At 44.2% G+C, this 14,212-nt stretch overlaps 1 protein-coding gene across 2 annotated transcripts; it reads right to left on the bottom strand.

The window, feature by feature from the left end:
- Positions 1-24: 24 nt before the first annotated feature.
- Positions 25-12,032, bottom strand: impdh1b (IMP (inosine 5'-monophosphate) dehydrogenase 1b). Of its 2 annotated transcripts, XM_079294565.1 has the most exons (16): positions 11,803-12,032; positions 10,309-10,407; positions 10,059-10,136; positions 7,222-7,270; positions 5,742-5,843; positions 5,566-5,640; positions 5,030-5,236; positions 4,843-4,930; positions 4,542-4,741; positions 4,188-4,278; positions 3,975-4,070; positions 3,398-3,541; positions 3,139-3,283; positions 2,899-3,042; positions 2,726-2,809; positions 25-2,186 (listed from the first exon to the last, which is right to left on the bottom strand). In XM_079294565.1, the coding sequence occupies exons 2-16, from the start codon at positions 10,404-10,406 to the stop codon at positions 2,165-2,167; spliced, it is 1,623 nt and encodes a 540-aa protein (XP_079150691.1). In that variant the 5' UTR covers position 10,407; positions 11,803-12,032; the 3' UTR covers positions 25-2,164. The 2 variants fall into 2 exon arrangements, with proteins under 2 accessions (XP_079150691.1, XP_079150692.1); XM_079294566.1 differs by lacking the exon at positions 10,059-10,136.
- Positions 12,033-14,212: the final 2,180 nt, after the last annotated feature.

The following is a 14,212-nucleotide window of genomic DNA, read 5'->3' as shown; positions in this document are numbered from 1 at the left end:
TATTCAATAAGACATAAGTCCATACATGTTTTGATTTATTTATTCTTGTTTCACCATATTTAAAGCAAAAGCAACACACCTCTGTTGAGTGTTTTTACTGTAAACATGTGCTGAAGTGATATTCCTCAAAAACATCCCAGTTGGTTTTCATGAATACAGAGTCTTTTCTGTCCATCTAAAAAGCCCTTCGCTTATTGTTCTGGCAACTGTAGCGGCTTCACAATATCCCGAAGCTGAAAACATACAAAACTGCAGCACAAGAAAATAAAAACAAACGTAAACCTAACATCTCACTTTATGACCATATTTGTGCTTTTTAGATGGACGAACAGAACCCAGTACTTTACAAATAAGACATTTAAAATAAAAACCTGAATTGTCTCTTTAGATGGGGAAACTGAAAACAAGCAGCAGTCATTTCAAACTGGATATAGGTATATAGTTCTCCATATATTTTCATGTACATTTATTTTGCAATTTCGTCCAATTTTTTTTTTAAAGTCATCTGAACCCTGTGCAGGGTAAATACAATAGCATGTTATAGGAATCAACTCATCTCTTACAATCTGGGAAATTTTATTAAAAAAAAAAAAAAAAAAAGAAATAAAAGAAATTACATCTGGCCAAAAGGACATCCAGTATGAAAATAATAGAAAAGTCGACTCCTACATATGCTGGATGTTAAATACAAGCGATGCCTTTTTAAAAAGGAAGAAAAAGGGTCGAGAGGGAGTGTAGCACTCATCCATCATTTCAAGGCATACCTCTGGCAAAAAGAAACGCATTACCTTAAAGAAAACAAAACCGATAACAGAGAGCCAGGAATGAAGTGACTCGGTAACAAGAGAACTTCTTGCGCCAATTTTGGTTTTCGAAATTACAAAAGAAAAAAGGGTCAAGAGGAAGCGCAAAGACACTTGGCAGTATGTATGCAATTACAATAACGCAGAATATAAATACAGCCGTGTTTGGCTTCGTGAAAAAACTAACATGCATATCAAAACACTTCATGCGCAATTCAAAGCCCCCCCAAGACTATACAGGTTTAATATAAAGTTTGATTTATCTAAAAGTATTCAAATTACAGGCGGAGAAAGAGTCCTCATTTCAAACTGTTCTTGATTGATGCAATACATTTTAGTTGTGTTTTTTTCTTCCAACATACCTGATCTGGTCCCTTCCATGCTCAAGATATGAACACTACGCACTGAAACGGGACACTGATTACTTGTCAAGATGTCGTTGAAGGGAAAATGAACGGCCACAAAGGTTAAGTGGGTCTGGGTTCGGTCTATTGATTGTAGGGAGACACTGACGGATACAAAGTCAACGGGATAAATCGGCACGGCCAATATCTCGTACCTCGGCATCCACAAGACGGGGGGGGGGAGTAACCAATATGCACTGAAATATAAACAGCTACTGTCCATTAAGTAGCTTATACCTTGAATGACTTAAAAATGAAACAAAAACAATATGAAGATTGCCATGAAACACCAATACACGTCACATAGAGAGACAAGTGTTTTGTCTGGTTTTTCTGTACGTACTGGTGTGTTTAAGAGCTGGGATGTGAGAGGCTTCAGACGTGCTGGTAAACATGGATCCCCCCCCCCAAAAAAAAGCCAGATAAGATGCTGATGTGATCTGCACCATGGCCGTTTTACACCCTCCAACATCAACAAGTAAACACAGTGCGCCTTCACCTTTGTTGTCCCAAGACACGTCTTTAACTCGATCACTCAGCCAGGCACACGCTACCCTTGATTCACCACACACACATACACATACACACACACACACACACGCACGCACACACACACACGCGCACACACACACGCGCACACACACACGCGCACACACACACACACGCACACTAAATTGGGGCCGGCTGCGTACTCGAGATACAGGTGTGTCACTCCGAAAAAAAACCCTGAATGCGCCGTCGGTTTTGAGGATTCTCACTTGGCTACGGTGCCTCGTTCCTCCCAAAGAGCAGCCGTCTGGGATCAGAGAGAGGGAGGAACGGCGGATACGACGGAGGAGAGGGCAGAGAGGGTGTGGTGGGTGGTGCGGATTTTGGCAGAAGTGGCAATTTTATCATTTTGGTCACTGTTAGACGTGCACCGATGAGCTACACTTCATTACCCCCCCCCCCGCCGCCTCAGTAAAGCCGCTTCTCGTAACTGTGGAGGCAGACAAAAATCGGGAGAGAAATCAGCGCCTGCTTGAACGTAAATCGAAAGTATTGCTGCAACAAGTACGTTAACTGAGATTCACTTGATGTTAGTAGCTTACATGCACTGGTTACTGGTTTTCTGCATGCATTTAGCAGAAGAGAAACTAGCATTTGTCCTTTCTGATTTGCTGCATTGTCCCTTCTTTCTCTCAACGATAGAGCAGGTTTATTTCCCATTGGAGCATTTGCCAACGCATCAGGAAGAACAGTAATATTGGAGCCACACTGTTTCTTAGCAACGTAATGATGAAATCCACTATTTCAGAGAGTCAGAGAGTTTCCATTCCTGCTTCTGGAACTGACAGAAGGCATGAGCTCCTCTCACTGCACCAACAGACATTTTGTTTCTCCCACAACAATTCAGTCCCAACTTCTTTTTCAAAAGGAGGGTTTGTTGTTGTTTCTTTGTGCATGATCCCTACAGAGGACACAAAGTAAAGACTTTGTCCCAGAATAAAGTGTTCTCTCTCTTTTTGTTGTACTTACGAGTGGAGTCCATGAACACCTCCCTCCACCTGCGCCGACATGGTCCTCTTTTCAAACTTCAGCTCTCCAGAGTACATCATGGAACTGCGGAAGATAGAAAGCTGATAAAACATAATGCACATTAAAAAGTGAACAGCTGCTTTTACAACCAGTGGCTCACGCGCTTTACTCACCGAAGGACAGAAAGACTCTTTGCCCCGATGTCCTGGCAGCCATGCTGGATACCAGCGATCAGGTAAGGTACAAACTTGTGGATGGAGCCCTTGTCCTGGACCGAGCCCGATACACCCTGGGCTACCTTCACGTTGTCGCCCTCACTGTGGAAAGACATGAATCAATATTCCTCCAGTGGAATCACAGTATTTAAAATCTCTTGGAATTTGGCTTTTCACCGCCTCGAGTCTCTCACGTACCTAAAATAGCGTTTCTGGCTGCTGGTGCTCTTCTCCATGGCGTCCAGGGAGCCCATGCCGCGGTACTTTTTCAGCCGCACACCGTCTGAGAAGAAGTACTCCCCCGGAGCCTCGGTGGTTGCCGCAAGCAACGAGCCCATCATCACTGGAGTGGGAGAGAATTATCAGCGGTCTTTTATTACCCGATCTAACAGCATCGCTGCTGGGAAGACTATCAGACAAGGCCTTCTTCTCCGTGTCGTGATCTTTGAAGCCTCACCGGTCGATGCTCCGAGAGACAGAGCCTTCACCACGTGGCCCACGGTCTGAATGCCGCCGTCGGCGATGACTGGCACGCCGAAGCGCCTGGCGTACTCGGCTACCTTGTACACCGAGGTCCCCTGGGGCCTTCCACACGCCATGACTAGGAGATGGAAAACACATCCAACATGGCCGCCATGGAAACAGATCAGTTAAAAAACAAACAAAGCCAGATCAGACCTGCTAGAGCAGCATCTACTTAAGTGAGGACTAACAGAGTTATTTTAGGTTCAACGCGTCTCCTCCGAACGTGACCCAGTCTGAGCACGAGAGGCCGGTCCCCATGGTTACCCAGGATGAGGCCTTGGCAGATCACCATGACAACAAGGAGGGTCTCTGGGTATTTATTTTTACCATCATCAACGGATGGCCTTTTCTTAAGGGTGCAGCTGGTACTGATGAGCTACACAGCTCAGGACTCAATTCTCATCTCGCCTTCGCGTTCACGAAAATTGAGATGAATTAAATTTCCGGTACTCGTGTTGTAACGGTGTTCATGAGATGAGGCATTGAGCAAAGAAGGGTGCGGTGCGTACCTTCCTGTGTGATGCAGATGGAGCCGCAGCCCATGCCGACTCTTAGAGCATCGATACCAGCGTCGATCAGGTTCTTGGCCTGAGCTGCTGTGACCACTGTCGGTGAAAGAAGAAGAAGAAGAAGAAGAAATGTGTGCAAACTATTAGATTTTGTTGGCATTATAAAAGGAGGCGGGCAAAAAACAAAAAAAAGGGCAACAACAAACAACTCACCGTTTCCTCCCACCACTTGCAATTCTTGATACTTCTGCTTAATATAATTGATCATGTTGATTTGATACACCGAGTTGCCTTGGGAAGAGTCCTGGGGATGTAGGAAAACATTCATGAGTTAAGTAGACTGACATGGACCCGAGGATAAGGAATGCACGCAGTGTGCGTATCATACAGGCATATTTCACATGCAGGCAAAACTCTGTTCTTCCTACTTAACATAACACCTAACAACATAACACCTAACAGGAAGTTCCCACTAAGTTATAGTATGCCGAGTCATGGAATTTCCACCCTAGTAATCTACAAGGACCTAACGTTGGTCCGAGCCGCCTTAACTATCGAATCACCCACCAGCACAACGACATCCACGCCGGCCTGCACCAACAGGTCCAGTCTGTATTTGTCGTCGTCCCTGGTGCCGATGGCGGCGCCACACAGCAGCTGTTTGCGTGAGTCTTTGGAGGCCAGCGGGTAGTCCCGGTTCTTCTTCAGATCCGTCCTGGCAATAATGGCCACCAGCTCGTCGTTATTATTTACAATGGGAAGCTTGCCTGGTGGCGGAGAAAGTTAAAGTCGACGTTATTAAATTGCACGAGCGTGACCAAAATCTGACTGGGAAAAAAGCTGCCGTCACACATGACCTTCTATTCACCTTTTTTACTGCGCTGCAGAATGTCATTGGCTTCTTTCAGGGTAACACCGGCTGGAGCCACTACCAGCTCCTCCCTCTTTGTCATGGCCTTGGAGACGACAAGCAAGAAGCAAATCGAATGAGTGACGCCAACGCAAACACTTTAACGGAACCAGTTCCCTTCAAAAGAACATAAAAACACACGCACCTCTTCCAGAGGTTTGCCGCGGTCTTTCTCAGACAGGAAGTCAATGTCTCGGGAGGTGACGATGCCCACCAGCTTGCTGCCCATTTTGCCCGTCTCTGTGACAGGAATACCAGAGAAGCCGTGTCTTACTTTGGCCTCGAACACGTCCCCGACTGTGTGGCGCGGACTCATCACAACTGGGTCCGTGATAAAACCCTGCTCAAACCTCTGGAGACAAAGAGAAACCAAAACCCAATTATTACCAGTGTTATTTATTTCTCTCCTCTTTATTTGTGCAAAGCAGCGCAAAACATCACACCAAGACACACAACAACAAGTAGATGTTAATCAGCAAATACAAAAAAAAAACTAAACAAAACACACACGGAAGATGATTACCATAACCTATATAGGGACAGCACAAAATAACGAGAGGTCAAGGTTCATGCGAGAGTCAAGTTACGTTGGTTAAGGTTTGTACTTTAGTGAAGAACATGTGGAGTATAGTTATCTGTACATATGAAGAAGAAGAAGAATTCATCATCATTATTATTTACCTTAACCTTGCGGACCTCATTGGCTTGGAATTCTGGTGTGCAGTTGTGGTGAATGATGCCGATGCCTCCCATAAGCTACCGAATAAAAACAATTTGAATTTCAGATTTAAAATTAGGCAATAAACGAAAAATCTGCGCTCTTTGTTAATAGCAGTTTTGGCACAGCGGTGTCTTACCGCCATAGCAATAGCCATCGCAGACTCTGTGACCGTGTCCATGGGGGAGGAGATGAGAGGGGTCTTCAGTGTGATCTTCCTGGTCAGAGCCGACGTCAGGTCCTAAAGGCACAAAGAGAGGTTGTGCAGAAAAGTTTGTTTCTGTAGGTGTGCACATGGACCACCAGGGGGCAGACTAAACTTGGCAGATTCAATATAATAATCAGATGCATGGTCCATCAAAAAGAGTCCTTCCTCTCAGGGACAGACAGCGGACAGTGTTTGGGAAAAAATAAAATGAGCCATACCACCGTATCTCAGAATTTAACATCTTACTGATTCCCACAACCGCCATCCATTGTTATCTCCAACTGTGTGCGTGTGAAAATAATGACATTCTTTGCACATGGGAAACCAGCAAATCGAGTTCTGTGGTGTCCAAGCTTTCCCTCCTTATCGGAGCCAGACATAAACTACGGAGGCTTTTCTCAAGGGGTTCACGGCCAAGTCAGGACAAAAAAAAATAAAATCACCAAACACCACGTCTCCATTTAGAGAGAGCACAGCTGCGCACTGACCTGCTAACGTTAGGACAGCGGGTCAAGAACATCGCAAAGCCGAAGAATTTCCCACAACACCTCCACGCACATGCGGCCTCATGTCACCTGACACGGTGCGCAAAAGCTCTGAGGTATTTTACAGATTTCTGAGTCGCTGTGTGAATACGAACGAGGCGATTCAAAGTTGCGACAGAGGACAACTGTGGAAGCATTCGAGGTATTGGAGCTCGAATAGACTCACTATCCTGTGGAAAAACTAGGGCAAGGCAACGACTGTAGAGACAACCAGCCCATGACAACATGGCGAGGCAGACAAGCATCTCGCACAGCAGCGAGAGCTCTCTGTAACTGAAGAGGGGGGGGGGGGGGGGAGATTAAATTAAAGTCTGCAGGATGGATGACGCAGAAGAGAGGGATTTCATCTGAAGCCCAGAGATTAACTCTCCCGTCATCTGCCGAGAGACGTGGATGAGCAGCCGACCAGACGAACGTAAACACAGCAGCCAGTGGGTGACCACATCGGGCAGAAATAGCAGCAGGGGGAGAAGAAATGATGCAGACGGGTTTATAAATAGACAAAAACAAGACTGCTTTTGTAAGAGCTGCCATTAGGAAATGAGGTTGAGGTCTGGGGGTGGAGAGGCTTGTTTATAGTCAAATGGAGAAGAGAGTCCACTGCAATAAGGCCGATTGTTCAGGACGCGGCTCGGGCCAAGGATGGTCTGTCTGCCGACGCTGCCACATTAATTATCATGGAGGGGGCGCGGAAGAAACCGAAGAAGTGATTTGACTCGTCTTTCAAAACACCCGGGAGAGTCTCTCCTCAGATGAGACAGACACTCGCAACAATCTTCAGAAACAACCAGCGACCTTTACCAGCGACCTTCACCAGCGGCCTTTTGTATTCTCACATTACGTCCGTCACACGGAGGTGTACTCACCACTTCGTCTGAGGTGAAGTCGATGAAGCCGGGTAATATCAGGAAGTCACTGAAAGACATAAACAAAATGTAGAGTAAGGGACCGGCGCGACTTTGCATGGCCGGCTGAAAGCATCCTTTGAAAAGAAGAAGAGAAGAGTTCACGTTTAAAACAACATGAATATTTGTGATATATTCTGCCCAATATCTCCAGGACAAACAGAGAATTGAAGATGTTTTCTTATTCCTACATTACGAGTAGGCTGCTTAAGAAAAGAAAACTGTAAGACAGGTAAAATAATAACTGATTTAGCTTTAAAAGAACATTAAAATTCAATATTTGTTATACATTTAATCAGCCTGATCTCTTTCTACTCATTTCCTTCTGTGTACCAATGTCAACTAGAACAACGCTACAGTTTAAAGCCTGCAACCTATTGTTGGATACTCTCATGTTCCCAGAATATTTCTAAGTAGCTCTTTGCAGCTGGGTGTGAAAACCGGGCAGGGGACGGACGGAAAGATGGAGGAACAAGGGAGGCTTTGTGTGCCATGTGGACGCTGGAGGAAGCTTGACGGGGGAATACAGAGCGCGGGTATGAGAAACAGGTAGACGGGGAGGCGCAGTACGAGCAGACGCAACAGATCTCCGCGTGGGTGGGAGAAAAGGAAGGTCTGAAATAGTCGCACATGGTACACTAATGAGGGAGGAGTCCTGTTTGTTGGTTGGTTTCTTCTCACCCACACACACACACATCAGCGTGGGGACAGGCAGGAAGTCCAGCACACATCTGCTAGTATTTAGCAGCAGCAGCCCACAAACCTCAGCTGCGGCTCACAGGCCGCACCTACCGACTCGGAGTCCGGCGCTCATTGCGTTGGATTTGAATTGTAAAAGACAACACTGGCTTGGCGATGCCTGATTGTGGTTCTCGTTTGAATGTTAAATGTAGACAAATGCATGACGCTAAGCGGGGAGCGTTTCTAAGCACAACCAGAGGCCATAATTGATCTTCCACTGTCTGTGCAGATGCCCGTTGTTGGCTGGGCATTAGAAAAAAAACAACAACAACAACAACAACAACAACACCCCACCAAAAACAACATCCAAAAGCAGCTGAGAGCATGGCGCCCGGTGTTTTTGTAAATGTAACAGGGTGAATCTCAATGTGTAACATCTGTATGTCTGAGTCACACTCGAAGACGCTGACGAAAGACTATTATGACACTGCAGTTAGCTGCGGTGATTTATATGCTACAGCTCTGTAAGAAGCGAAACGACGATGAGAACTATGTGCTCTTATGCCAGTCCAACGTCTGAGGTGTTCAACTGTGGAAGATTTGTTTTTCCAGGTAAGGCGTTGGCCCACAGCATGTAGTTGTGTAGAATACAGTGCACAGTTCAAAGTATAGGGTTATGTTGAAGTGGCCTCGTGTGAATGGGACTGGCAGTGACCCAGTATTTAACCACCAGCCTGTCGCGTAAGAGGTACTTTCACTTTTGTATCTTTAGTACATGTAGTTTACAGTGTCTGCGTGTATAAACTACAGTTCATCACCTCGCCCCATAATGGAAAGCTAACAGATAGGAACTCTTAAAGTCGGCCGTCTCTAACACTTTCTAGGCCATTCCAATAGTGCTGACAGACAAATGGAGTTCAGAAGTAGCTTTGATTAAAAGAACAATAGTTTAAAAGGTGAAAATGCTGTTTCTGTCTTCCTGTGTCTCACTTTCTCTGAGTGGCTTACTTCCTTTTCCTCTAAAATAAAAAAAAAAACATCCTGTGTAATTGTCGTCTTAAAGTCAGAACCTGTGATAACAGTCTACGTGTCGATCAAGGAATTGAGGCCATTTAAGATATATCTGTCAAAGATTACAGGAAAAGTGTTTTGAAACATACTTCAAAGAAATCGAGCAATAGAAGTTGAAGCAACCCCATCCGACCCCAGTTCCTCCTGCAATCCACATGATGTCAATTCAGGCCATCATGTGTGCAAACCTTCCTTTGGTCGTGATGCACTTCATTACAGCGTGGAGAGGTTCTTCAATCACACGCGGTTAGGTTTTCTATTCAATTAGCTTCCCTAAAGCAGGAGCAGCATGATCAGTGTAGATAACTGGAGTTTTGTTGTGCAGACGATTAGGCCATACGGAGAATTATATATTGACTAATGGTCTTTCAGGGAACGCCGAGTGGGCATCTTAAGCATTGATTGTAGTGGTTGTTAGTGCCTGTTCAAGAGGTAAAGCAGAGATTGATTTCGGAGAAAGTCCAAGGCACTACAACTGAGTCACACGATGCTTTGCTTCTTGTTATTTAGAATTAAGAAAATGAGAAAAAGGGTGATTTCAAGGATTATTGAGGGAAAATTTCAGACAAAATACATGAGTTCAAATACAAAGAATCACCAGAATGCATCCCAGAGCTGAGTGAGGTTAAGAAAGATGAGAGAAATGAGTGCTTTTATCAAAGAGAGAAAGTGTTGTGATTTCATTTTCAAGAAAGGGCATGAGCTGCTCTGACATGCATGGTGCATTCACAGGACAGATCATGCCCTTTGAGTGCTTAGTTGGAAGTTATTCATGCAGTTGTGTCCACTGGAAGCAAATTTGATCCCCCATGACCAAGATCATACTGAGCATTCCAACAAAAGCCCTCCTTTTATCTTCTGCATTCATGCACTTTCACGACACCAGATTGAGATTTTGCCATGGAGTTTTTTCCTTCATTTTTCAGTCAAAGTAAAGTTGCTTTGGAAGGACTGTCATTTGCTTCCCCTTTATGAATTCACTTTTTGGAGAGACAAAGGAGAACAGCACAGTTTCAAAACAGTTTGAAGATGACTGTTTTACTCACTTGTAAGTCAACCCATCTCCTTTAGAGCATAGCTCTTCAGCCGTATGACCATCGGAGACAACGCACTGTTGGTCAGATCTGCTGGTTCAAAATGCGTTGGCCATTACAAAGCACTGCTGCGTACACGTCACCCACCATTGCGCGCAGGTGAGGCTTTAAAATAAGGAGACCTTACTTTGAATGAATTTAAATAAAGAGATTTTTTTTTCCGAAATATCTCAATTAAAGTTTGTGATGCAGGGAAACTTACTTGTACGTGAGGCCATCGCCAACTGAGAAAAGCTGCTGAGCCGAGAGTCCATCTTCGGGGACGTATCCTGTGCCACCGCTGATTAAGTAATCCGCCATGCTGCCAAATGACAAGGACGAGCAACTTCAATCAACTGTGCCGACTCAGATCAAGATGTGCATCTAGGATGCTCTGCAGGAACACTAGACATCCACTTTGCAGGCAGAGGTTTAGTGACCTTCTCACAGGGAAGACATAACCATAGCAACATCAACATCCCCCCCCTCCCCAGCCAGCTGCTGGTCAGTGCGCCTGCGCAGCGGCTCAAAATGCGACAGCTTCATCCGCTTGCAAAAATAAGCCTATAATAATCCGGTAATAAACAATGTCATACACGTTTAATTGATTGTCTTTTATGACTGCTCCGGCTACATAATGTTATATAACATTAGATCCCACCATGTATCACAAATACGTCACTGTTTAAAAAATATCGCAACATCCTTGCTCTTCATCCTCCACGTCACAATATTATTATCCATGCTAGTCCTCATGCTAGCCTCCCACCTCAAACGTCCATACAGGTGAAACAGATCACTGTGTAAACCGACACAATGCATGCCGAATTGAAGAGGGGCTCTTTGTATTTACTAGAGGAACCGAGATCTTTCTCTACCCACATATAATGCCAATTAAATAACAGAGGCAAAACTAATTTGGCAGAGTTTTGATGCGAGTTTGGTGTTGCGTTCAGGTGTAGGTTGAGTTAATTCTAATATGGCGTTATATCACATTTTCATAAATGCTCAGCACAGGTGAGCGACTTTCAGTTAATGTCAATTAACTAGCATTAGTACCAGTAAGGTTCAACGAAATAAACACGCATGTTACTTAACGCTACGTTATTTGTGTACATAGCCCTCGCACCGAATAACGTTGGCTCGTGAACACAACTGGTGTAATAATGCTGGATACACCGGTGGTTACTTCAACCAGCTGGTATTTAAATGACAAATTAACTATGAAAAGGTAAGTAAGGCCTCGTGTAAATCATCGATATTTGACACAAATACATGTCACGTTACCCAGTTTAACGGTAGCTTATTCAACCCGCCACTGGGTGCAGATCACCGTACGCACAGTTCCTCATTTAAAAACAAGTAGATGAACTTAAACCCCATTTGTGCTCCAAAAACAAACTATCCCAACTGGTGCAGAGGTGTTAATAATCCACGTATGTGCATGCAACCGAACTTTTGGCAGACCAGACACGAGCCGAGTGCAGACTAGGTTGTACTTGCAGACATGTGGGAGCAGCCGTTAGCAGTTAGCATGAACGTTAGCAGGCTGGTTATTTTTGGCTTGACATGTGTAAAACGCTCACGAGACCTTAAAGCACGCTTCTCCGCCCTTACGCTCAATATGAAATAAAGTGGTTTGGACTATGTAGCGTCTGAAACTAGCGTACACTCTCACAATATGTCCCCTACACCGAGTTACGTTCGGCTAGCTAACCTTTTTTTGGAGCTGATGCCCACGTTGAACCAAAACAGAAGCAACTTTCCAGCTGTGAAGCTACAGCAATCAGGCTTTAAAAAACGACAATAGACACGGTATTTCCTTCTACCGCGAAAAACAAAATCGATGAGGGAAAAAAAAGCACGGTGGATCGGTGCTCCAAGATGTAAAAAGTGCAGGTTAGCAGTGAAGCGAGTCAGAAGTGATTGCCTGTCGCTGCAGCAGACAGTGCGTGTCGGGGCTATGTGCTGGCAGCAGCGTCACATCCCCTCTCCTCCTTACAGAGGCGTGTTTAACCCTCTGCATAGTTCTGCTGCTGTGGAGTCAGTGGCGAGGGGTGAACTAAAAAACGGGTTAACTGGAGTTGTTCACGTGGACGTGTCGCTGCTAACATGCTGGCACACTGGTTTATCAGAGCTGTCGGTTCATTCCAAAGGGCCATTCTAGGCGCGCTGTTTAGAGTGAAGATAGGCTCTACTTTGTCATTTTAGCGTTGGTTGTTTTCAGCTGCTTAGGTTAAAGATGGCACTATGCATATTTTAAGTGCAGTTTTAAAGTACTTTACTTGATTGCTTCCATGATGCTTTTTTTGTTGTTGAATTGTTGTCATGTATTAAACTTTCCAACGTGTGTGTATACAACAAATCCAGACCATGTGGCGATATTAATATGCTGCTAACATGTAACATGATGATGCATTCTTATACTTAAGTTGCATTTTTGAATGCAGGGCTTTTTAATTGCAATAGAGTACTTTCACATTTTTGTATTGCTAATTTACATATTTTACCATTGTGATTTTGCAGTTTTACTTTTTCTTTCACCAAGTCAAGAGTCATATTTCTTGTATTCCTCTTGGTATAATTGTCAACAGTGTTTGAGCATGACTTGTTAACACTAATATGAAAGCAGCACTGTCTGAGTCCTGGTCACATGTAACTCATCTAAACTGGATTAGGTGCACGAAAATGTTCACATGACGACAATTGCGGGATGTGTTCCTTTTAGAGGAACACAAATTCTTGATGTGGATCAAATTCACTGTCTTTTTTCCCCCGAATAACGTGTGTGTGTGTGTATATATATTTACACACAGTACAAAAGTAGATATAACAGTTAACTGCCAAGTTTTGAAGCCGCTTTCAATGGTGTGCTGTTTGTTGAGGAAACAAAAGAAAGCTCAGCCCCTATAAGAGAAAGCCGTTCTATTTTGGGCTGTCATGAATACATGGGGTCACTGAGGGGAATGACAACACGTTTTTTTAAAGCTCATTTCATACATTTATGTGAAATCTAATGAGTGAAAGGTTGATACATTGACCCTGCTCTCCTCATTATGTTTACAGGAGATTGGAGTTGGACACAGTCACTTACTTTATGGCAAAGAAAGTGAATGTAAAACCGCACACACGTTCACATGACTTGACAGTCTGTCGGTACGCTGCTCATGTCATCGAGCTGCCAGCTGCAGAAATGCTGACAGTACAGAGGTTCACGTCCGGTAAAGGTTTTGTCATATTTGCTGCCAAGGAGGACGTTTTGAATCACAGGCTATATTAAGGAACATCAGCACTATTCTTGGGTGGCACTTCCGGTATATTGATCATTTCCTGCAGAGGTGTTTCACTGATTGCATTTCAGACATTGAATCCAATTGAGAAGCATGTGGTCTTCCCTGCAACCCAATATGCCAGACAGTCCTCTCTTGTTCTATATTAATCTTAAAGGAGGGCTGCTACATTGGTCTGTCAATGTGGGTCATTGCAGATATGGGTCAACGGTTCCTTTATGCACTGTCGCTATTCTGAGCAGTTGATTCAGCCTTGTTTATCCTCCCTGCGGCATGCTGCTCACTCCTGCCTTGCTGTTGCGTCACAGAATTGTCCGTGTGCGCAAAGGACACACGTTCACAATAGCGCCTGATATTTTAAGATAAGCCGCTTTTCTTTGTTGTTACGGCGTTAAAAACATGTTTTTGCAGAACTCTCACTCTCCCTGGTAGCAATTGAATTCAGCAGCAGGAATATTTGCAGTTCAAAACAGCTACTTCTGTGTCAATAATAGAATGAATGTGTTTTACCTAAAGGCGGCTCATTCTCCCTAGGGGTGTCACGCATCACAAACCTCACGGTTCGGTTCGGATCACGGTTCAGGAGTCACGGTTCGGATAATTTTTCGGATCAACAAAGAAAAAGGGGAGGAGACAAATATAACTTTGCTTTCCATTTATTAATTAAAGAACCTCAAGAGCACTTAAAGCAAAGAACTTTGGGCGATAGTCTTACATGAAAACAAAAATATTGAAGATGTCCAATTTGAAACAAAATGAAATAAATAAATAAAAATAATACATTCAAGAATTCTGTTAAGTTTAAGTGCAACATGAGTGATGTTGATATCCTCGTCC

Source organism: Melanostigma gelatinosum, assembly GCF_949748355.1.
Source record: "Melanostigma gelatinosum genome assembly, chromosome: 22".
NCBI lineage: Eukaryota > Metazoa > Chordata > Actinopteri > Perciformes > Zoarcidae > Melanostigma > Melanostigma gelatinosum.
Note: the sequence above shows the minus strand (reverse complement) of the source record. Positions and strands in the feature narration are given on the sequence as shown.

Bases quoted from the DNA above. Each gene is read 5' to 3' on its own strand.
- impdh1b (XM_079294565.1), bottom strand. From the start codon at position 10,406: ATGGCGGATTACTTAATCAGCGGTGGCACAGGATACGTCCCCGAAGAT. The intron at 4,071-4,187 runs GTGAGTTGTTTG...TTTCACCGACAG, and splicing joins GCAAGTGGTGGGAGGAAACG to TGGTCACAGCAGCTCAGGCC. The intron at 2,810-2,898 runs GTGAGTAAAGCG...TATCTTCCGCAG, and splicing joins AAGAGTCTTTCTGTCCTTCG to TTCCATGATGTACTCTGGAG.